The 25,646-nt window shown below is 41.2% G+C and overlaps 1 protein-coding gene across 1 annotated transcript in view; it reads right to left on the bottom strand.

Annotated features, from left to right (window-relative positions):
- Window positions 1–2,720: 2,720 nt before the first annotated feature.
- The window catches only part of MAN2A1 (mannosidase alpha class 2A member 1), a 168,192-nt gene continuing 145,266 nt past the window's right edge, over window positions 2,721–25,646 (bottom strand). The window contains exons 20-22 of the mRNA XM_059418347.1: window positions 18,607–18,801; window positions 7,886–7,996; window positions 2,721–5,556 (exon numbers count right to left, since the gene is read on the bottom strand). Of these exons, the coding sequence (XP_059274330.1) occupies window positions 5,404–5,556; window positions 7,886–7,996; window positions 18,607–18,801 (459 nt within the window). The 3' untranslated portion in view covers window positions 2,721–5,403. The remainder of the gene's footprint in view (window positions 5,557–7,885; window positions 7,997–18,606; window positions 18,802–25,646) is intronic.

Below are 25,646 nucleotides of genomic sequence, written 5' to 3'. Positions count from 1 at the left end.
TTTGAATCTTACTTTCTGGCTTCTGTGTGGAAAAAAAGAAACGTAAGGGGGAAAGAGCAGAAGTAGAGCTGTTATAAGGCACAATGCATGTACATGAAGGTGGCTTGGAATTGGGCGGCAGTGGGACAGCCAGACAGGTATTATGGGATGCTTCCTAGAGACTGTAGGGGATAGGAGTTATGGTCAAGAGCTGTTTAGAAAAGTTCAGTAAGAGCAGAGAGAAATTACTTCCTGAGGAATGTTCTAGGCCAGTGATTTAGTGTGCATGTGAACCCTCTAGGGATCTTTGTAAAGCACAGATTGTGACTCAGCAGGTCTGAGGTGGGGCCTGGGATCCTGCATTTCTAAACAGTTTTCCAAGTGACGTCAGTTTCTCATCTGAGCACCACTGTCAGTAGCAGGATTCTAGCTCCTGTGACCTTAACGTATATTTAGTTGTATCTCCTACTACTGTCCTAAACAGACTGGTGCTAAAACATTGGCCACATGTTGCTATTTAAAGATAAGTAAGCGGGGCGCCTGGGTGGCTCAGTGGGTTAAAGCCTCTGCCTTCAGCTCAGGTCATGATCCCAGGGTCCTGGGATCAAGCCCCGTATCGGGCTCTCTGCTCAGCGGGGAGCCTGCTTCCCCGCTCTCTGCCTGTCTCTCTGCCTACTTGTGATCTCTGTCTGTCAAATAAATAAATAAAATCTTAAAAAAAAAATAAAAATAAAAAAAATAAAGATAAGTAAGCTAAAATAAGATACTCAGTTCCTTAGTTGCACTACTACATTTCAAATGTTCAAAAGCTATAGGTGGCTTGTGGCTACTCTATTGGATGGTGCATGTATAATGAATTTGCCTGTCTCTCTGCCTACTTGTGATCTCTGTCTGTCAAATAAATAAATAAAATCTTAAAAAAAAATAAAAATAAAAAAAAATAAAGATAAGTAAGCTAAAATAAGATACTCAGTTCCTTAGTTGCACTACTACATTTCAAATGTTCAAAAGCTATAGGTGGCTTGTGGCTACTCTATTGGATAGTGCATGTATAATGAATTTGCCCTTATTAAGAAAATTTTATTGGGTGGCAATGCACCAGGCAGAAGAAAATATTTCTAGTTCTCTATGCTTCCTGTTACCATCTTTCCTTACTCTGTCTTTTCCAAGCAACACAATCAAAGGCATCCTTTAAGAACTATCTTAAGTCTACCTCTTCTATGGAACTTTCCTGGAACTGAAACTGGGTGTCCTACTTCCTTCAAATCTATGTATTTGGCTCTTTCTGGCAATGTATTTCTACTGAATTTTGTCCGCCTAGTATTCTAAGTATCCAACTTAGCTGCTCATTAAGCAACTATAGTATCTTCCATAAGGAGGTCACATCCTTCAGGGAGATTAGGAATGCACCTTGAAGCCTCCATACTTTAATTTCTGGTAAAGGGAACTTCCTGAAGGTTTTTGAGTGGGAAAATAACACGAACAGATTAAGATGTAAAGGATTTGGAAAAACTGTAATTCTGAAAATTCTAATTCTTGTTTCACAACCCTTACTGGGGGTAAACATATTTTCATTCATTCATTCATTATCCAACCCAGCGAGTCTGGGTCTGCTGGCAGGCATTGTGCCCTCAAATGTGGAGCCCTTGCCTGGGAATGAGAATCACAGAGAGGAAAGCAAAAACAGGAGATAAGGACAGTTACTGGATGACATCATCTCATACCTGGCTCTGACTGTATTTGGAGGGCTCTATCTATCCTTGACCGTTGCTGGGAACAATAAATCTCCTAGTTTTGCTTCAGTCAGTATCCCATGAGGGGATTATTTATTACAACCTCTCTCTGGGCATCAGTACTCTGCTCTGACATACAGCAGCACGGGGCCCTTGCTAATTCTTGGCCACTCCCCTCCTGGCTACCCCTTCAACCAGACAGTCCCAATCACATTTCCTTGGTTTCAGTACACAGACTCATAGGAGACATGCAAATATACTTACCTTAATTAGGTTTTTCTTTAAAAGTTTTAATATTCAAATTATTTTTGGTACACAGATAATCAAGTATGATGGAGCCAAAGACAATTTCCATTATCTGCTAATGAAATGTTTATGGATATTTCTCAAGTTTTTACAGTTTGGCATATAGATATTATGAATCGTTAGCCTCTTTCCTAAGTCACCCAAAACAAGCCCAAACTCCCTGGTTAGCATGTATCACTTGTCTGGCTAACCCTTAGGAACCTCCAGTGTATTTGTCCTTCAGCCACCCCCACCTCCCGGCTTTTGAAGGAACTTCATGAAAACTACTACACTGGGGGCTACTTGGGGCCAGCAGGCTGGTGGCATTCCTCCAGGTCCCACTCTTCCAACACACTCTACCTTTTGGATCAGTTCCCAAGGACCTTCTTAGCCTCATTTGTGTCCTGCAGTATATGGAATCTGACCAGAATCTGCTCCTCCAATTGGCTCAGAAGGCCCCACAGGTACCGTGTTGTTGGGAAGTTCCCTAGACTCCAAACTCGAAGATGGCCCCAAACCCCGACAAGAAACTCACCACCCCACCCCCGTCTGCCCCTTGCTCTCTAAAACCACATTTCCCAGCTAGCAGTGGGCAGAAGGTGGGAGTGGTTCATTCCTCAAAGAACAGAAAACAGCCCCTCACTATTCCACCCTACCCCTCAAAAATGTATTAATATACGCTGTTGACCAAATAAGTCTGAAGCAGCACTCTAGAGGACTATGTACATGGTAAGATTCATCTTTTATTAGAGATCTTATATTACATATTCCCAAAAAGATATAAAATCTTCCAAGAGAAAAATATCAAAACCTATTTGATTCCAAGATAAGCAACATCATCACAACGAAAGCAAAGATTTTCTTCTAGACAAAGGAATGTGAAAACATTTCAGCACAAGTACAACAAAGACATGGGAAGGTAATTGCAATGTTTCACAACACATTTTGTAGCATTTTATTTTAATCAGCGTTTGAAGAAAACAAGGATGCCAAGTTCTCAAACACTGCAGGTATAAGCTCAGATATTCAAAAAGAAAAACAAAGATCACAAAAAGGAACGAACTAGTTGCTTAACTGAACATCTGTGATAACCAACATAATAAAACCTAAGCAAACAAATATGCCACCGAGATCACAACTGAAGTGTACGGTTTTTACTGTGTGCCAGAGACACTAAACTATTTAATCAGTTCTTGACCACAACCCAAAGCAAAAGCGTCCTCTCTTCATTTCCCTGATGATTTATTCTAAAAATAAAAAGCAGAAACTTGCTGGTTTCAAGAGAGTTTCTACTTTACCGGTGAGCAGCTGGTGGCGACACACACTAAGACCTCGACTGACATGGGACAGATCCATCTCCAACACCAGAAGTGGCAAAACCACTGTTATTGCATCAAGATTTTTTATTTCAACTGATCAGAATTTCCAGAATGATTAAGCACACCCACTTAACCACAGAACACAGTGAACTCCCAAAGGAAGGTTTTACATTTAAGATGCAAAGAAAATACTGATCTTATTCCTGGGATTTGCTTCTGGCAATCTTAACATCTATAGATGTCCACAAAAAGGAAGTGTGGTTTTTCTTTTCCTTTTAGTTGTTTATCTCCCAAAATGAGGAAGGAAACTTACAGTACATGTTTATTGCATGAAATTACTCCCTTATAATATCTTCATCAACACTAGTATTGTTTCCTTAATTATTAAAGGCGAAAAAAGTTTATGAACTTAACATAACTTAGCAATAATCTTAGGAGCTGCATCTTGATTAAAAAACAAAACAAAACAAAACAGGTGATCATCAGACTACATGGTGAAACAGAAATTAGGTTTCAACTTCTCTGTAAAGATGTTGGACTGGCAGGAGGTAAGAGGGAAGTGTAAAGACAGAGAATACTAAATTCATTAGGTAACACAGAGAATTTTCAAAAGTGTACATACTCAGTGAATCCTTTCTATCCTAAAACTGAACGTTCTAGATGCTTCTAATGTTGCTTCAACTTCAATGGCACGTGAATAAAGATCTCCAACAAATTTTATCACACATATTGTAATGGCACATAGGCTTGGAACTTCCCTTTGAGGTTAGCATGTACAAAAGTTTGGAATTCACTCAACACACGTGTTCTTCAATAAAATAAACCACGAGCTACATATAATTATGAGCTACATATAAGTGGGTTTCAAAACAGGGTCCCTTTTAAAGCATTCTTTCATTGAGTTACCTCCTGCGAAATGGAACAAGTGTATGGATTTTGCACGTTACAAAATCCTTGCTTCAAGCTGCAGTCTTCCTGGCAGCAGCGTATTTTAATTAACAGTATTTTTTCTTCTTTGTTTTGTTTTCTGACATCTCCGTACATTCAAATAGTCAAAATGTTTAGAATAACATCACCACAAATTTAATGAAACAGATCAGAACGTGGCCAGCATTGTCAGGCAAAACTGATAACACGTCATGTGTCATCGAAAGTACCCACCTCCTCCCCACCCCCGCCCTCTCCCCCCTTCCTCAGTCACATGGGACACCAAAAGATTTAACAAGACTTATAAAAAAATAAGGCACATTTATCTTGATATGGTTATTTTTAAAATAGAAAACCCCTCTCCGAACATCTGTATTCAAATGAGCTGTGTAAAAAGACACCTTGTGGTACCTAAAACAGGTTATGGTACCTATGGAATTGCTTCTTCTATTTTAGTGACAATGGAATAAATTGCACCTATCCCACGTTGTCAAGTCATGAAAATATGCCTCTTTTTCTACTATTGAATGATTCAAAATCTGCTATTTCTGGAAATACTTACAAAGGGTGAGAAGGGAGGGGTCAAGTGGTACATTAGAAAAGGGTGTGAAGATCAATGATGTACAGGTATCGTTAAGGGCTGATGGATTGCACTTTTCCACATATGTCAAAACACAAAATTTTTCCAATGAGTATGAACGACTGCAACCATTTTGGCCATTAGCTTTTACCCCGCAGCCTTTTATTCCATTTTGGTACAAACGGGTATTTCTGTAAAACTAATGAAGGATCAGCAACATGACTACTTAGAACAATCTCCTCACAACCCCCGACACAGATATAGTTAGTTAGCATTTAACCTGAGATACAATCTGTGGAGAGGTTGTTTTCGACATTTCTTCCTTCATTGTTGCATCGATTCATACTGATGGTGGTGGTTCATGGATGGAACTTTAAAAAAAAAAATGGCTATCACATGGCTTTTTTTTTTTTTTTTTTTTTTTATATTTGTTAAAAAAAAAAAAAAAAAAAAAAGTAACAATCACAGAATTCATGTCCTCACAGTAGCCAGAAGCTAAAATAATGTGCTTCCTTATTGCACGTCAAACCTAGAAGTGTATAAAAGACAATGCTTCCCAATCCAAATCTGAAAGCCGGGTTCATCTCAACTGGATTCGGAACGTGCTGATTTCCATGGGACTCAAGTTGATCTCACTTATATTTCGGGCGTCTGGAGGTGAATGCATCAAGGATAATGACGAAGGTATGAGACTTGTGACAGTAAACATGCTAAAAAGCTTCTGTACCAAAATCTGGAAAATAAACGACAAAAAAGTTGCACAGTTAGGTCAACTTTGAGGAAAGGTTACCGGCACATCTATATACTTTGTGAGTAGAAAACAGTAGAATGAAAAAGCGTATTTAGTTTCCTTTTAAAGTCAAAAGGGGAAAGGGAAGGAGATTAGATACAGCTCAGCGTGCTTGGACACACAGACCGTCCTTTGAGGGACACCTAGGAGAAGGGTAGCCAGGAGAGGATGGCTCGCTCTACGTTCTTCTTCTGAATTTTATACCCACCACCTGGTTCCCCCAACCTCCCACCGCCCCCCACCACTTCAAACCCCTCAGATTGTTTTTCAGAGTCCATAGTCCTTCATGGTTTACCTCCCCTTCCAATTTACCCCAACTCCCTTCTCCTCTCTAACTCCCCTTGTCCTCCATGCTATTTGTTATGCTCCACAAATAAGTGAAACCATATGATAATTGACTCTCTGACTCTCTCTGCTTGACTTATAAAATTTTTTTAAATTTATTTATTTGACAGACAGAGATCACAAGTAGGCAGAGCAGACAGAGAGAGAGGGGAAAGCAGGCTCTCCGCGGAGCAGAGGGCCCGATGTGGGGCTCAATCCCAGGACTCTGGGATCATGACCTGAGCCGAAGGCAGAGGCTTTAACCCACTGAACCACCCAGGCGCCCCGAGACCACTTTTTCAATAAAAGAAAAAAACATCTATACCCCAGCAAGCTTTAAAAACATGCATATCCTCTTATACTCAACACTTAACACCTAACAGTCATGGTTCTTCTTGTGCCCAAAGAGCAGAGAGAAAGGACAGAGGCCTGCTACAAGGAAGGCTGCTCGTATCAGGGACTCCCATTTTGAAGGTTGAGGGGGCTGGAAAAGTACTACCCTCACTCCATGTTTCTCTGGATCCTATAATCCCCTTAAGACTTGAGGCCTCAACATCTATATACAAATGCTTACAACCAAGTATACACACATCATCAGTAATAAGGTAAAACGAAAAAAAGAAAAAAAAAACATCGGTGCTTTCTTAGCACCAACTCCATGTAGGGCATGATACAAGAAATGGAGCAGCTTATCTACCTAAGAGGATTTTGACCACCTACCACATTTTCTTTTCTATCCTTTTCATATCCGATGCACATTCTAATTTGTAGGGTTGGAAGTGAATCACTGGAGTCTGATCTATAGGGTATCTGTGAGGTTTTGGAGAAGAGCTGCCCCATGGGGCAGAGACCTGCCTCTGTGCCATTCAACTGCCTTCTCTGAGCACAACCCACTCAGAGCCAGAGGCACAAGGCTGGAGATTCTTTTCCTTCCAAGGAAAGGCCTGTGGGAACTATCAGCAAGACCAGCTCAAAGGAGACATAAAAATGAGGTAGCCAGCAGGTCAGCCTGAGGACCCCATGGACTCCCATGCAAATCTGGCCTGACCAGGAGATCCAGACCCTCGTGTCCCCCGAGGAAACAACTGACTGGAGCTCAGTGAGGCTGCTTCAGGGCTGTGGTAAAACTCCCTGAATGGCCACAATGTCACTGCTTCCTGTCACTTCCCTACTGCCACCCCACTTTAGTTATTACAGAATCTGCTTTCGTCCCTTTGAGACTTTGCAGATCTGGATCCTACATGAGCATGTGTGAGACAGGAGGAAGTATGGAGAGAGTGGGTGGGATGAGGGTGCTTTGTCTGTTGGCAATGGAAGGCCTAAGAATGGAGGAGAATGTTGTCCTCACAGGTGCCCATGTTCCAGACATGGATTTTGAATACTGACAAGGAAGAGAGACTGAAGGGGGAGAAAGTTGCTTTCTTTCTTTCTGAAGGTGGAGAAAGTTTTTTTTTTTTCTTTTTAAGATTTTGTTTATTTATTTATTTATTTATTTATTTATTTTAAAGATTTTATTTATTTATTTGACAGGCAGAGATCACAAGGAGGCAGAGAGGCAGGCAGAGAGAGAGAGAGAGGGAAGCAGGCTCCCTGCTAAGCAGAGAGCCCGATGTGGGCCTCGATCCCAGGACCCCGAGATCATGACCTGAGCCGAAGGCAGCGGCTTAACCCACTGAGCCACCCAGGCGCCCAAGATTTTGTTTATTTATTTGAGATCCCAGGACTCTAGGATGACCCAAGCCAAAGGCAGAAGCTTAATGACTGGGCCACCTAGGAACCTGAAAGTTGCTTTCTTAAGATGGAGAGATTTGAGCTAATTTTATCAGCTGAGGGGAATAGTCCGTGAAGAGGCAATGAAACATTACCTTCTTACTGTCAGAATTATTAGCAGAAAACAAAGATTTCGAAGTACATGAAGTCAACAAGCAAAAATCTCTTTTCAGCTCACCTTTCCCTGGGTCGTGGAACAAAGCAGCCCCGTGTCTCTGCTAGAGAAGCGGCAGTCAAACCCTTTCCTGTGGAGGATCAAGGCTGCTTCATCGGAATGCTTGCCGTCCACCTGCAGATGGGCAGAGTGCCAACACATCACAGCGACATTAAGGCAAATAGCGACACCACCGTATACTCCACTGTCTTGAAGTCAGTGTCCTCCAACCACAAATGCTCACTTTACTTAGCAGTGATGCCAGGAACGTTCATTTCCCCTCAGGTCTCATATTCACTGTCATACCTGCTACATTCCCTCTACCTCCCCCCACAAGGAGGCAGGGGACACTAAGTTTTAAGGCTCCTTGTTAAGTCACCTCATGCCCTGGTTCCCAGTACAGTCCCTGAGGATCTGGGTGTCCTTTTGTCTACATGTCACATGCTGTTTTACCAAAGTTTCTTCAAATAAAGCATTTATTTATTTATTAAATTTAATTACTTAACATATAATAAATTATTGGCTTCATGTCTAGGTAGAGCTTGGCGATTCATCAGTCTTATATAATGCTCAGCGCTCATTACATCATGTGCTCTCCTTAATGCCTATTTCCCCATTACCCCATCCCTCCAGCAACCCTCAGTTTGTTTCCTATGATTAACAGTCTCTTACAGTTTCTCTCCCTCCCTGGTTTTGTCTTGTTTTACTTTTCCCTCCCTTCCCCTATGGTCCCCTCTGTTTTGTTTCTTAAATTCCACGTATGAGTGAGATCATACGATAATTATCTTTCTCTGATTTATTTAGCTTGGCGTAATACCCTCTAGTTCAATCCACGTCGCTGCAAAGGGGCAAAAAAAGCATTGAATTTTTATTTATTTAGTTTTTAACATATACATCAGCTGAATAAAGTGTACCTGAATTTAGTCCTTATCTGGACATTGCATGATACATCATCCATCTCAAAACTGAAATAGACTTCTTTATTGAATGCTAATTTTTGCTAATTGCATTAACATTTTTAATCTTTAATGCATTGGTTCATTATTTTTATATAAAAGACATTTAAATTGAATTAGTTATGCTTATCACTTGCTAGGCCAACCACATTTATTAGCTTGATGTATCATTTAAATTCACATTACAGAAGCTATTCTCGTGCAGGCAAAGAGAAAAATACTAAACATGACAAGTCAGCTACAGGGATCAATATACACTTTCTTGCAGTAAAATTTCCTGCATCCATTTAAATAAGGATGCCGTGAGTGCTCTGAGTATTTTAAATTACAATTCTCTTAATAAATTTTATGTTTCCTAAAGGGCGGCAATGTTTCTAATAATAAGCAAAATAAATTAAGAATCCTTGGATGAATTAAGAAAGATACAGCTATTCAAAGGAGTTGAGTGTGCTCAGCACTGACCTGTGATGACAATGATCCCTTTTTCTCCTCTGTGGCCACAGATACACATATGTCCGAGTTCTTAATCATCCTCACTAGGGCATACGATTTTTAAATGTGCCATAGAGACATCTTTGGTGAAGAGCTGCCAGCATTCTCATCACTGATTTGATTTTAATGTGCCTCAACAATTTAAAGCTGTCCTCACCTCAGATTCTTGGCTGGAATAACCTGCTTTATGACATTTCACACTGGTATTTTGTAGTGGTGCTGCTAAGATTTTGTTTGAAGGGAGAGGAAAAAAGTCATTTAAGGAATTCTGAGTCATCACAGGACCAACATGATAAACATAGAAGGTTTAAATCATATGATAAAAATTTCTAATAAAATTTCAATGTGTTTCACACAGTCCCAAAACAGCATGAAAAGAGCAGAGTAAAAAAAAAAAAAAAATCCTTCGTGTATCCTATACAAGGTCTCCAGGAGAAAAACAAGGATAATTCTGTCATGTGCTAAGTGTTTAGGCTTAGGATAATCACTGATTACCTAAGCATCAGTTTGTCTGTCTGCAAAATGGAGTTAATGCAGGTTTCCCTTCTTCCTGGAGACGTGGTGTCTCATAAAATGCTGAAAATACTATTTATGGTGGCTTAGCTTATGAGACAGAAAGTGCTAGTACAGAAGCTGTAGCAAATGGATCCAAACGTTGGCTGGGATTCAGGCAGCTCAGGATCTAGATGCTACTTCTACAATTTCTTAGATGCTTTTAGCAAAACCTGGTTTCTCCTTTACCATAAAATGGAGATGAAATTCAATCGTGTAATAGGGACTCAGCCCAGTGTCTGCAGTAGAGGAAGACCTGGGTACATTTTAGCTATTATTATTTCTATCAATGGAATCTATCAATTAAGTGCTGGTGACTATTTTCCAAGCAGTTACCAATTAATCAATACTCTCACTTAACTTTTCATTCACAATTTTTCTTTCATGATGTCATAACTTTGTAGCTGAGGAATCAGAGACCCTCCAAACTATATGTCAACGATTATGCATCAAAATCATAACAAAGTCACAATTTGGATTCACTACTTACGTGGTCTATTTGTGAGGCTCTTTTAAAAGCCCCTATCATTATAACCAAAGACTCTGGCCATTTTTAAAGATTTATTTATTTATTTATTTGACAGAGAGAGAGAGAGAGAGAGAGAGAGAGAGAAAAGATTATAAGCAGGCAGAAAGGCAGGCGGGGGTGGGGAGTGGGGGGTGGAGCAGGCTTCCCGCTGAGCAGAGAGCCTGATGTGGGGCTTCATCCCAGGACTTTGGGATCATGACCTGAGCTGAAGGCAGAGGCTTAACCCATTGAGCCACCCAGGCGTCCTTTTCTTTTTTTAAAGATTACTTATTTATTTATTTATTTAACACACACAGAGAGAGAGAGAGAGAGAGAGATTGATTACAAGTGAGTAGAGAGGTAGGCAGAGAGAGAGGGGGAAGCATTTGGCCATTTTAATTCACTAGAGCAACACAGCAACACATGTGCTCTTGAAATAATGAGCGTGTGAGGCCTTTAGCAGACTGGAGGTGACAATAAAAAAAAAACAAATAAGAGGTAAGGAAGTATCTTTGGAATTTTGCCATTAGTTTTAGAAGAGATTGAAACAATATGAAAAGTAGAAATTGAAGTCATAAAGAGTAATTTTCACTGCTGGAAAAAAAAAGTTACACTTTCTCTCAAAACCAAAACTGCATCGCTTTCGTAAGGACCAGAACACCAACTGAAATAGCAATCATCGTGTCCAAGTTTTTAAAAATTAAATATTCATGAAAGTATCAGTTTTCAAGCAAAAATACCTGAGGCAAAGCAGCAGTTTTTCAGTTTCAAAGTCTGTCTTGTCATTTTATTTCCAAGAAAACTGTTTTTCAAAGTAGGGAAACTGTGAATTTAACTTGAATATGCATGCAAGAAAACAGATACCTTCACCAAAAAGACTCGAGGAGAGTAAACAGACTCTGAAAGACCTGTTTTCACACTCATTAGTGTATGAGTACTATCCGGACCTCAGGAAAAAACAAAACAAAACAAGGGAAGTGGGTAGGGAAGAAAATTTACCAACTTTGACATTGGGCCAAGCACTGTGCAAGGTGAGTGGCAAATCGAGCGTGTCTGTGAAACAGCTCAGATCACAGCGAAGGCTGAATCGCCTCAGAAGGACTCGGGTGTTCCAAAGGCACTTGGAGAATCCACTGTGGAACTAACTTCCACTGGATAAAGCAACCAGCGGCTCTGAGGCTAAGCGGGGCCCATGAGGTTTCTCTGGCAACTGGGGGGAGTGGAGGGAAAGCGGTGCGGCTGGCAGAATGAAGCCATCAAGGTTAGAAAAAGCTGGATCGGAGGCAAGGTTTGGTTTGGTTCTACCATAAGCCAGTCGCGTGTCTGCGAATACGTCATTTAACTTCTCAGAACTCAAAAAACTCGGTGAGGCTCCCAAAGCGCCCCTCGGAGGATCAAGTGCCAGATAACAGTAACTAACAGTAACCGCAGCTAACGCTTTCTGAGCGCTCACCGTGTGTGGAACCCTGTACGGAATACTTCTCACGGAAGAACTCAATTCCTCTCACAACAGTCTCTGAAACAGGGGAGGTGGTATGCAAGTTTGCATTATTATATTTACGTGCACGTGAATGTCCCAGTCACGAAGCATACTCTCTCACGGTCAACTAGCAATGATCACCCATCCACCCTACCTTAGTCCTTCATGATCCTCCCCACAGATGGTGGGTGGATCCTTCTAAGGGTGTCCCGTCATGACTGAGTGGTCAAGAGAAAAACAGGCAGAGTATTCCCTAACATTTTCGGCACTCTCACTTCCCTTTGTTCCCAGAGAAGAGGAGTATGAGGTTCTGGGTGGGGATCTGGAGTCAGCCATGCTGGGCTGCACCCCTTAGCACGCCATTTACTGACTGCATGATCTGAGAAGGCTACCTACCATCTCTCAGTCGGCGAGTGTCCTCTTCTGAAACATGGGGGCATGATATTGCCCACCTACCTTCACAGTAGAGCTGGGAGAGCTAAATAAGGCTCTCTTTACAAAGAAAACCCTCAGCATTATGCCTGGCACGCAGACAATTTTAGGTACTTTATTAATAACTTCTCAGAGTTTTCAAAAACATATATAAGGAGGGGCACCTGGATGGCTCAGTGGATTAAAGCCTCTGCCTTCGGCTCAGGTCATGATCTCAGGGTCCTGGGATTGAGCCCCGCATCGGGCTCTCTGCTCCGCAGGGAGCCTGCTTCCCTTTCTCTCTGCCTGCCTCTCTGCCTACTTGTGATCTTCTTCTCTCTGTCAAATAAATAAATAAATCTTAAACCACACACCCCCCCAAAAATATATAAAGAATACAAGTCAAAGTGACATCAAGATTTACTTTGGGAATAAACTTCAACGTTCAATTAAAAAAAAAAAAGTGCCTACATTTTTAGTAACAATCACCACTGCTCGTGACTGTTAAGAACTTCATTTGTCAAGCACCCCGTGCTTACTACCTGCCAGACACGCTTCTAAGTGAGTCATTTAATCCCTAGCACATCTCTGAGGTGGGTCCTATTATCACTGCCATGTTGTGAATGAGGCAAGTGAGAGAATGAGGGGCTGTGTGCTAAGCGAACCAGGTGGTAAGTGCAGGTGAGGGCTCAAACAAAGGCAGCAGGACAGTAACAGCTTCACCCTCCTGCCTTCACCCTGGCTAAGGACTGGAAGGAAAGGAGAAAGATCGCTTCTAATGTAATAGAAGAAAAGCCTACAACCGGAAGGAGCTCACTCTCTGATCTGAGGTTAGAAAAAGGGAGTATTTAATCTATAGTTCCAGCAGTGCTAAAACCACAATTTATCAAAATATACATCAATTCAGAAAGGAAGGCGTGGACGCGGTCATTTCCATCCAGCCAGCCTGCCTACCCATCCATACACCCCATTTTAAGCAGGATTTAAGGCCATGCTGAAAATTATCCACACACATGGCAGGGTCTCATAAGCAAAGGAGCACGCCAGTGTTCCTTTACCAAAGTGGGTGAGAACTCAGAATAGAAAGCTGTGCCGGTCTGGTCTCACACCAAAAGAAACCTGATTTGCTCATGAATAATGCGAGCTTCACAGAGAAGTACACTTCTGGAAACTAGTAAATGTTATGGGTGCACACTTTTTTTCTGTGGAAGAGAGAAGCCATAACTTTGACTACATTCTCCAAGAGAAATGTGTCCCCACCCTCCTCAAAGAATGTCTAAGGTCTAATAGATAACGGCAGAGCTAAACACCTGGTGGAAAAATTTCTCCAACCTGCCCAGATTCCTTGAAAATGCTTACCAACATCCATCTTTCCGTGTTATTCTGGCAACTGGAAAGGTGAGAAAATTGCACAGTGTTTTAAGTCCTGAGACAGGAAATAAGTAACCACTTGAAATTCATTTTCCAGGGTATTCATTAAAATGTCCAATAACAGTTATCCTGTTTTGATCAACAAGATAAGATGACAGAAAGAACAGGTAAGGTGAATGAAAGAACAGGTACGTATCTGTTCTTAGATACATACAACAAAGGAAATTTTCTCCACAATTTTCACCTTTCCAGATGCCAGGGAGATTAATAAAGCACCAATCAATTCTTGTAAGAAAGGCAAAATGAAGAAATACCTTAAACTGCCTCTTATAAGAAAAGGGGGTGGTATAAACAAGTGGAGAGAGAAAATCTTGTTCAGTAAGTGATGCTGATGTTGAAATGATTAGTTAACTATCTGCAAGAAATTGTTAAGCAGAATCAGAATAAAATGTCACAGAGAATAGAGCTAAATATAATACACAGAGATAGAGGTGGATACAAAGATACAGATCTATACGTGAATTAAATAAAAATACATCTGAACATAAAAGTGGTGGAAATAATCTGGGGGAGAGGAAAAAGGTCGAACAACATATCATTGTGCAAAACATCAAGGCAGCATGGCTCCATGAAGCCTAATTAAATGGCTTAATCAAATTCCTTCTGGTCCCTGGAATGTCTGCATTCCAGGCTGAACCTATCATTCCAGCCTACAGAACCCTGATCGATGATCTGTGCCCCTGTGAGATTCTCCCAGCATCCTCTCTACCAAGACTCCCTTCTCCCTTAATTAATACCCTTCCTGATGATGGCATGGGATTCCTGTTCCCGACCACTTCAGCGGTGCTCCTGTTCCCAGTTTTCAAACCTTTATAAAATCCTCTTTTTAATATGTCAAGCTTTTGACAGTATAAGAAAAGGAGGTGGTAAAGCGAAGTGGGGGGCGAGCCTACAGAAGGAGAAGGCTGACAGTTACACTGCTAGACGGGACTGCACGGAGGCACTCGGTAATGCTGTGAGACACGGTTTAAGAGATGTTTGCTTCCAATTTCATCTGACTGCAACTATATGACACGCAATCAGTTTTTCTCCAAAAACATACAGAATAAGAGCAAGATATGCTTATATAAAAACATAAACTCATCTACCAATACAGAATAATTCCTGAAAAACTGGATTTGGGAGGAGCAGATTTAGTAACTCTTAAGAAGTCCACCACCACCCTCTGAGGCTCCGTCCAGCACTCAGATTCAGAAAACCTGCATTTGGGCCCTAATTCTGCCATTCATTGCTGCGTAATTTTATCTCAGGCATTTAATTTCCAGCTCTTACTTTCCCAGTTAAGTAAGTGGAGGTAACAGTAATTTTTAGAATCATGAGAATTTTAAAAAATTACTAATTCCTAAGTTGCCCCACCCCACACCTCTGGAATCAGAACTGCAGAGACGGGGAACCCTGTAGAAGTCTCGGTTTCAAAATCTCCCCAGTGTGACCCGGACACATTGACTCTGAGGATGGGGAGTTGGAAATGCTGAAGCACCGTGATGAGTCAGCACACCTCCAGCCCCTCGCTCCTCTTACTGTTGCTCGAGCCCATAACCACTTTCTCCCTGTCAGGCTGCCCACATGAGGTTTAGGACGTGAGGAAGCTTCTGACAATGTGGCCCAGGAGCTGGGCAAGCAGAGGCCTCCTCCATCAGTGAGGCAGGAAGAGAGATGTGACTCCCTCATGTCCAGGGGATGGATTCTCAAACATGTTTTTGTGGAAACACTGGGAGGTGGTAGTTATGAAAATGCTTATTTACACACAGACCAATGCAGAGCTCTGGTCTTGCTTAGAAGCCGAGAGCCATGTTCACATTATTTCAATGGGAAAAATGTTTTCAATGTCCAAAGGAACAATTCACGGTTGTATGTTTGGAGCTGCCAGCATATAAAAATAGGAACACAATCCAAAATGTTGAGGTCTGGCTTCTGGATTTCTTCCAAGTCATTTTTGTCTTCTTTTAGTGTAACCATGAAATTACACTTGACATCTTTTTAAGCACCAAGCTTTCTTTGATTCAATACCTACATCAGCTTCTTTAAATGATTATTTTCCTATTACCAGAGGTTAAGGGACAGAAAGCAATTCTTTAAAGAAGCAATTTTGAATGGCCAAATCAATCCCCTTGGATTACTGGTGAGCTTTTTAAATAGCTGTTAGAAATATGTGCTAAGAGTCAAAGACGAACATAGGAACCAGCACTGATTGATAGGATAATGTGAAACAGCCCCAAATACTGAGTTTGGACCATGAGCCAACATGCTAGTTATGGTTAAACATTAACATTTCAGTCTTGATTCTTCCTGGCCCAATTGTTAAATTCCTCTCTATTTCCTCTGCTAAACCCCTGGTTTGCCCCTGGGCTGACCAGTACCATAAGCCCCACCAGGACACAAATGTATGTTTACAAAGCATTTCTGTTTCCAAAGGGCCTTCACAGCAATAGCTTCTGTGTTTCTCACCACAGACCTGAGGCGGTGGCTCTGAGAGCAGCCCCATTTTATAACAGGTAGCTGAGTCAGCCCCCGGCCAGCCATCAGGGAGTGGAGGTGGGCCACTACCCGAAGGGCGTGAGGAGCAAGGGGACGCCAAGCGAATACAGTGAGTGAAGGCCAGACCACACAGAGCCCAAATTCTTGAGAGCATCAATCAGTTGAGTAGCAACGGGATTTTTAATCTGGGAAGAGATGAGACTTGGGTGGACAGAAAGCTAGGCAACATGCAGGGAGAATGAAAGAAGCAGGTATCCATAAAAAAGAGGTGATATGGAAAACAGGTGCCAGCCGTGGGTTATGGTGGGTGAGACCCTACATTCGTTGACTGTAGACAACTAGATCTGCTTCTGGAAAATAATCATGGGAGAGACATCTAGAAACGAGGTGAAGGAACAGCGGCCACCGTGTGCCCCAGAAGCCCTCAGATCCATAGGCTGCTAACATCCTCTACCATCCATGCCCAGAGGCAGCAGACTGAGGCTCGGAGTCTTTGGTAACCGCCACTCTACCCCCTCGTTCCCTCTGGCTCATGAATTAATAAGAGGAAAACTCAGGGAGGCTATCCATCGCTGCTGTGTTCTTTCCATGAGTCAAAAAGTCGACCCACAAAAGACTAGCAGAATCCTAGAAAGAGCACTCATGAGATTTGCTCAATCAGCAATTGTGGCTGAATCCCTTCTATGTGCAAGCGCTCTTCTAGGCAACAGAACGATGCAAGGAATCAAAGAAAAGGCCAGCTCCCACGGAGCTTCTGTTCTCACCACAGCACCCACATTTAGGCCATTCTGCTTGCTTGTAACTCTTCCCGGACCACTCTACCTCCAGAAATCTGCATGGGTCTCTTACTCTCTAACCTCCCTCGGATTTTTACTCCATTAACACTCTTAAGGCAAGTTCCTCCTCCAACCACATGCAAACTTGCGTCAACTTCCAGAGCCATCCTTCCCTCCGGCTTTCCCTCCCTGACGCTTATCACCATCTAATACATTGTACGTCTCTCTTCTTTTTTCTTATTTTTCTCCCCCCATCAGGATCCATGCTTCAGAAAGGCAGGGGTTATTGTTTGTCATGGGTTTGCCCATGACGGTATCCCTAGTGCCTTTAGCTGTAACTGTAATGTAGTAGGCACGAAATAAATCCTGCAGGTTTGTTCACATGATCGAACAAGACTTCTGACACATGCAGATAGATGCAGGCCTCCTGCGTTCACCTGTATTCATTATCACGGGCCGTATGGATATTCCTACAGAGTTAGGGCTAAGTTCTTTCTCTTGGTCACTACAGTTTTAAAAGCCCTGTATGTCCAGATTTGCAGGCATTTATCCTTACTTTGGTTCGCTTTAGTTCTTTGTGCTTAAATGAAACCTTTTTGTCTTCTTACGTGGTCTTCAAACATGAACATTCTCTTTTTTTTCATACTTGGGCCATTTATCACATTCCCTACAGAATCCCTAAGCACTTACTATTTCCAGCCACGCATGTGTCAATTCACGGTATCAAAACAGCTCCACGAAGGACAAAAATGATGTCAAATGTCTAATTTTTATTCTTTTCACATGCAATCTCTGACTTTTAAAAGTTGGCATACATGTAAACAAAAGCGGTCTTAACTGAAGAAAAATTCCGAATCTAATAAAGCCTTTCCCTCTCTTCCTCTAGCCCATCTCTAGATGTCTTTAAAGAGTTTGTTTCTCAATGCAAAGGTCTGAGTTGCAGTCACTTTCAGGAGAAAGATATCAGTGTACAAGTCCTCTGATAGAGAAATAATTAAATGCTATGCTTCTTAATTCTCTAACTCCTCAAGAAATACTGGCTAACAAGGAGAAATGAATGGAAAATGTCAGAAGAGCTGATCTTAAGGACTGTTCTCTCACCTACTATTATGTGACCCTGGGGGCAGAGTTTGCTTTCTTATCTATAAAAAGATAATATTCCCTAACCAAATGAAAGGTAGAATGATTTTGCCTAAAGGTCAAGTCCTCTTAAAGGCTCCTTGAAGCATAGTAAAACTCACAGTATGGTTAACCCTTGAACAGTGCAGGGGGTTAGGGGTGATGACCCCCCTCCCCGCAAGTCAAAAATCCACAGGACTCTGACTCTCCCAAAACATAACTACTAATAGCCTCCCCTTGATTGGAAGCCTTACTGATAACATCGATAGATGATCAGCACATATTTTATATGTTATATGTATGTTACCCTGTATTCTTTTAATGAAGTAAGCTAGAGAAAAGAAACTATTCAGAAAATCATAAGGAAGAGAAAATACATTTTCAGTCCTGTACTGTGTTTACCGAAAACAACCTGGGTTAGCCGGCCAGTGCATTCCAGCTCCTCCGGTTCAAGGGTCAGCTGGATTTCTTTCTGCTTCTCATCCCCTTATATCAAATATATTGTAATAAGTAATTCTTTATAGATACATTTTGGGATATACCTTTGACTGTATTGTCCTCAGATTAACGAGATGAATGTCACAAGGCAAAGACGACAGTAACGGAGAGAATTCACCTAGCAGCTGAAGGGTGGGCACGGGGATCTTTTCTGTCATTGTGAAGACAGGATGATTCAGGAAAAAGGAAGTTATGTGGCTAACGAGAGAAGGATAACTGACCGACTTCTTTTCTTCTTCCTATCAAGAAAAAACAGAAATGCTTAAGTGTGACAAAGTTGCAGTTTTCACAATATTAATGGAATTACCCAAGAGGGTTTAAGTAGAAAAGAAATATAAGCAGTTTATGTTTAATTTCATGATATTTTGGAACTAACAGTCTTAGCCAACACAGAGATTACCAAGTTCATCTGTAAGCAATATAAGAAAATGAACAGTGTCCACTTAGCTCATGTTTAGAAAGATCTTTTTTCCACTGTTTTAGTACTAAAAATCCTGACAATGTTTTCAAAAAAAAAAAAAATTTTAGGATAAGGTATAATGTTTTATGGAAACTCTTTCTCAACCTACCACACAATTCTTAAATAGACAGGTTGGGATATTCACACATCTTGCACACCATCAAATATGATCTCTTCTCCCTTGGGTTTTACCCAGCATAGTCTCGTGGTTTCATTTATACTCAACTAGACCATAATTCTTGTGGCGATCCAAAGCTATGCTCTATACATGTTACCCAATTATAGGATTTTTTTTTTGGGGGGGGGTGTGAAACTCTCAAAATAAATAAGGTTTTTAAGTAGCACAATGAGTATTCCAAGATCATCTGTTAAATTTGGTAAATCACAGCCACTGAACAGGAACTGTTTAAATTATGTTATGCAATAGTTAGTACATATTTACCTCGTACATAATTATTCACTAGAATTTAAAAAGTACTTTAGTCATTGCTATGGTATGTACTTTCAAACAAGTGGTTCAGCATGTTCAGATATTAAATAAGCCTGCCAGGGCTGGGGATAGGCATATGGTAGATGACACACTCAATTAATTAAATCAATGACTAAGTAGAAACTTAACCAATAACGCCTAAGGTATAAGAGAACACACATAGAAAAACACTGAGAAAAAAATAATTTATGTAGAAAGGTTTTTTGATCAACAGTGACACGTGGAACAAATTTAATTTTGTATCTTATTTTTAAACTGTCCATTTCACTGATATCCTCTGATTTTGCATCCTTTTTGTAATATGGAGCTCAAATAAAAGGCTTGGCTACTTATCTGGGTGAAAGGATAGGATTTATAGGAGATATGGGGCTTAAGAATCAGAATGTCAGATTAGCACTGAACAGAGGGTGTTGAGCAAAGAGTGACAGGCATCTTGCCAGCAGTGAACTGTAGATGTCATTACAATTCAGACTACGGAGAGAGAGAAAAAAAATTAAAGGCAATAGAGGGACACTGTAATATTAAGATACTGACAAAATATATCAGGTCTGAAAGAGTTGGAAAAAAAAAACAAATATGTACCCATCCCACACTCTTTCCTTACAAGAAAGATTAAATAAAGCATAGATAATTATATTCACCAACAATACTGAAATTTAATGCATGTTGTTGAATATTGAGGGAACACCGGAAACTTTAAATGTATTCCAAGATCAAAGGGCTTCATAATCTAGGTCAGGATTGCTGACAAAATCAGTTTTCAGTAATAAAAGATAAAAGATTCCAACAGAAAAGAAGACACCTGCTGTATCAGAATCAGAAAGCATTAAGTCCATTCTAGGTCAAGTAAGATTCAGAAAAAGCTCTCTGGCTTTGTTCTCTGCCCTTGGAGGAATCCCTGGACACTTCAGTGAATAGGTGGGCTACTTCTTGATGGATTTTGTATACCTTTCAAGCAGTAGTGGGCGTATGTACCGTTCCTCCTGACCCGCACCAGTTTCCCTGGCTCTCAGTGCCCCCAAACTGACCACACATAAGAATGGCTTGGGAAGATTTAAACATGGATCCCTGAACCCTAACCCAAATATACTTAATCAGAACGTCCTGGGATGAGCCCTAGCAAGCCAAAGTTTAGCCCCCAAAACAAATCTCAAAATCTCAGTCGATCTGACACAGCTCTGTGGACATATGCCGGAAACCGTCGCCCCAGACAACCTTGCACAAGAAACCGTTCTTTTTGGAACTGAATGTCTAAGTCTCACCCTTCAAAAAGTTTTGGATTAAGGAAGTGATTCAGACTCAGAAACATGTTAATTATAAGCCTCGTCAAAGGAAACAATGCCATGAATGTAAGTGCTTTGAGAATTCGAAAACTGTGCCATTTATTGTCCTAAGCAGGATAAGGAAGAGAAGTCTATGAAAGAGTTGTAGTTCAGAGTTATAAAAGCACCAAGAACATACAACATCGCTGGAAGCTGGCCAGGTGGGGTGGGACAAAATCACACAGAAGTTCCAGGATTCATGTACTTTCTTAACATTTTTATAGCAATGAGGGGCTTGGCAAGATATTTATAGCTGATGAATTATCATTTTTTGACTAATCTCCTGGAAAGGTAATCTTTTAACTGAAACTTTTATGATAAACCCAAAGCTGATAATACATGTTTGTTATGGGAAATTTTATGTGTTTGTTTAAGCTGTAAATGAATTCCCCAGCCTTGCAGTAACTAATATACTATTCTAAACATTATTTGGTTTCTTGTGTGTTGGAAGGCTTCAAGCTGTTCAGGTCTAGCTTTTTCCTTTCAGCCTGTATGAAATTATAAAGAGTTTCCAGCACATTCTGATTCCAAACCATACCAAGTTGCGACCTCCTTTGGGTTCTAGTCCTTATTTCAGAAGTCAGAATCTCTTGCTAGGCTCCATGGTGTCCTTCATTAAGCCCACTTAAGTTATGTGATCCCTAAATATCAAAGGTTTCCATTCATCTACATCAAAACTTGCTAAATAAATTATCTAAGATAATAAGAGATGATATCTTGAATCACTTTTGCTTATTCGGTATGACCTGATACATGGTGGGAACTTGATAAATGTTTTTTGAACTTAATCTATCAACAAGCAAATGTAATATAAATAAATGAGAGAAAAATACAGTAGGGGAAAGGATGCAGGAAAAGACAGAGACAGAAGAAATAATGAATGAAAATAAAATGAATCATAAGATTTAGAAATAAACCTCATTTAATGCAGAGGTAAAGCCTGGTGATCTGTGGGCTAAATTTGCCTATAGATAGGTTTTGGTAGGTCTGCATGATACTAATGTCTGCTTTTCGGCCAACTCTCAAAAAAAGAAAAAAAAACATCCAGGAGATTTCATGTTGAAATTCTCAACAACAATAAAAAAAAAACTCCCCACAACAGGTAACTTTATTTTTTTCACCCAAAACACCGCAAATCCAAGTTACACAGGGCCCTGACATTCCCTCAAATGCAGCTGAGTTGTAGCTCTCAGTGGGATGTATCCTCATACCCATCACAGACTTGGGGTCACCTCACTTAAGTGTTTGCCCTGAAACCTGACCAACCTCCCTCATGCCATCACTTCTCTGAGCCTTGTAAGCATGTGAACTTTTCCTCTGATCTCTCCTAGCTCTTTTTCCTTACACGTAAATAACTGGTATCAGAGGTCAAAAGACACAACTGTAATACCTGAACACTTGTAGCACTTCTAATTCCTGGTTCAACGCCCTCGACTGTATACAGCAGTCGGCGGGAAGGGAAAGGGAGTAAGCATCAAGGAAACAAAACCTAAAGGGTCAATGCCAAACAGACGATTCTCATTTTCCACTTCCGTTGACCCCCAAGTGTCATTACCATGGATGACAGTTCACCTCATAGAGCTACGGCAACCGACTGGACATCTTCACATCTCAAAAGTATCACTCCAGTCCCTGTTCTCACTCTCTCTCTGTGGAACACTCAAGAACAGGACTCAGTTCTACTTAGTCACCCGGATTACTCCCAGAGGCTCCGGCAGGCTGAAGACCTCCTGCTAAAATGTCTTCTTGTATAGAGAGGGTCTACTCATCACCCTGCTTCCTACTGTCAATGGTTTAAACATGAGAGTCTGAGTTGAAAATAAAAGTACTTTCTGGAAAAAAAAAAAAAAAGTACTTTCCGGAAAGTTTAAGCTATATGAGATGGAACATTCCTTAATCAATTGTCTTTTTAATCAATGTCACTAGAAATTAAAATGTATTTTCTCTTCTCTAGTTCATTTTTTATTTAAAAGAAACTACTGATCTAAGTCCAAGAATCTAGAGTTGAGCAAAAGAAAAATTTAACCAACACAGGATTATAAAAACATTGGATCAAATTTCAATCAATTACTATCCAAGGAGTTTTTGAATGGGAATAAACAAATTATTTTACTTCTAAGTGAAAGCTTTATAGATCTGACATGAAAATGCTTATTGCCACAGCTAACAGAAGCTTTGCAAATTAGTGTCTATATATAGAGAAAAAAAATCATAAAAGCTGGAAACATTTTCGGGAGGAGAAAAAGATAGTAGCTGCCAGCACTCAGACAATGATTTTCCTGTGCAGTTTCAGTCCTAAAATTAAGCTATCTTGTCAGTAATTGATTTAAACCACGAGTCCCAAGAACTGGTTTAAATCTTGACATCTAAAAATGGATATTAAAATCTTTTTTTCCTAAAAGATGCTAGATTCTGGAAGAATTCTTGGCTTTAATGAGCTGTTGCCATTTCATTCAATCAACTAGTGTTTTATTTATAGAATAGCTACCACAGGCAAGGAGCCGTGTGGGGCACATGAAAATGAAGCAGACGAGTCCCTGGAATCGAGCAGGGGGAAGAGAACACGCCTCATGTGACGAGGCAGCAAGAGGGGCCTGGAGTAAGTGTGGTGGCATCAGGCGCTGTTACGGTTCCCTCGTGGATTCCTTTGTGCATTCATTCCTGCAATAAGGATGGGGTGCTTCCTCTGTTAGGAACAATTCTAGAAGCAGAGGAACATGGCCCCCACACTCGTGAAGTTATGGTCCAAAAGAGGAGAGAGAGAGACAATGATCAAAAATAATCACATCTATGCACAGAGGACAGATGCGCAATTCTGAGGAGGAACTGAAGACGGTGCTCTGGCCTGCTCAAGTAAAAGCAGTCGACCAAGGCAGCTTTGACCTAACTCCTTTGAATAGTTCCCTGGGGAAATGCCCATGTATGTATGTATGTATTAATAATATCCACGGAAAGGTGCCATGGGCGCAGGATGCATGGGGAGTACTTGGGACTGAAAGAAAATCAGTGGGCCCAGAGCAGAAATAGTGTGAGTCATGCTAGATGAGGCTGGGGGACAGGCAGGGCCCAGATCACGAAGGGGGCTCTTCAGGCTGTGGGAAGGGTTTTTGGCTTTTATCAGGAGAGCAATGAGAAGATATCTGAGGGGTTTCGAAGGGGGCAGTGAGATCAGATTGAGTTTTGAAAAAACAAATCACTTTGCCTACTTGATTGAGAACAAATATGTCAGGAAAAGAAGAGCAGAATGATTCAGGAAAAACATGATGTTTAGGTTAGGGTGGTCTTAATAAGCGGGCTTATAGATTTGAAATATTTAGGCAATAAGAGAGCCAAGCACTGGTGATTATTGTTTTAAGAAAGGGGCAGGCCAAAGAGAGTACCAATGAGAGGTCCCTCCTATGTGTGTGGCACTGGATGAAAGGTGGTGCCAGTCCCGGAGAGAGGGAACACTAGAAAAGAGCAGGTTTGGACGGGGAGAGAGACCATGGGAGTAATCATGGATATATGTTGGGTCTGAACAGTAGGACACAGCTATGTGGTAGGGTCTGCAGGTTAGAGGTGAAATGTTTGTGCCGGTTTCATCCGTGTAGAGGTGGTCACATAGCCACGGGAGTAGGAGATATTGCAGAGGGACAAAGTATCATGAGAAAAGGAGAAGGCGTGAGGCCAACCCTTGGGAGCTCTGACATTTAGTGGCTGAATCAATAACCATTGGAGAGATAGAGAAAGAACCACTTGGGAGGCAGGAGGGAAACCAAATGAGCATGGTACCATGGAAGCGCTGGCTCAGAATGTCTTCTAAGAAGTGACATGGTCAGTGTCAAATGTTGCTGCAAGGTGAACTAAGACGATAGATCTTGTGATCCTGGAAAGGGTGTGAAACATCTACTGGATCTGGTGACACTGGCAAAGGTGTGCGGGGGAGGCTAAAGCACCACTAAAATGAAGGGAGTGTGACACGGAAGCAATGACATAAACCTCTCACAAACTGGCTCAAGCGGGTGTGGGAGCCAGGATGGTAGTGCAGGAGAAAAGGGGAGGAGTCTGCATTATTTCTAATAGGAGATAAGGAAGAGTGTCTGAAAGCCTGCAGAAAGGGTTTCCTAGGGGAACGCTGGCTCTGCCGGGCAGGGGGAGGGGAGGAGGAGGGTGGCGTCTCCACTGCAACATGAGGGAAGAAGGAAAGTGTGGGAGGAGATGGCTGATACCTAGAACAGAGAGCCCTGTCAAATGTGAAGTCAGTGGGGAGGCTGCCAGCTGAGAAGAGCTGAAAAGATCTGAAATGGGTCAGTGAAGAAAGGAAGAGAGCAGAATGAGGGAAAAAAAGGGCTGTGTAGAGAGTCATCTGTGGTGGGAAATCAGTAAAGGATGGGGGGATGGTGAAGATGACTTTGGTGTGGCCTTGAAGGGGTGTATTGTCATGTTGCTTGACGTCTAATGGAGCTTTAGCTGGATTGTTTAATGGAATGCTGGGGTTTGTTCTGAGAAATGAAAACTGAGCAAGAAGACAGACAAGTAAATCCATTTTCAGGTGAGGAGTCTAGGACTACAATAAGCACACAAAGGTTTCCAATAAAGTTTACTAATCAAACTTGATCTCCTAAGAATGGGCCAAGGTTCTATTCTTAAATTCAACTCTTATTTTCTTTCGAGATAATTTCAGAAAATTTCATCCAAACTGATTCCTTAACATTATTTTCCATCTGCATAATAAGCAAAAATAAAAAAAGAAGATGACCTAAATGCAAATCTGACTTCTGTGTAACTGAAGTCCTCTTTCTTGTGACTATAGGCTACATCTAGTATAAAGAT

Source organism: Mustela nigripes, chromosome 12 (genome assembly GCF_022355385.1).
Source record: "Mustela nigripes isolate SB6536 chromosome 12, MUSNIG.SB6536, whole genome shotgun sequence".
NCBI classification, from domain to species: Eukaryota; Metazoa; Chordata; class Mammalia; order Carnivora; family Mustelidae; genus Mustela; species Mustela nigripes.
Note: the sequence above shows the minus strand (reverse complement) of the source record. Positions and strands in the feature narration are given on the sequence as shown.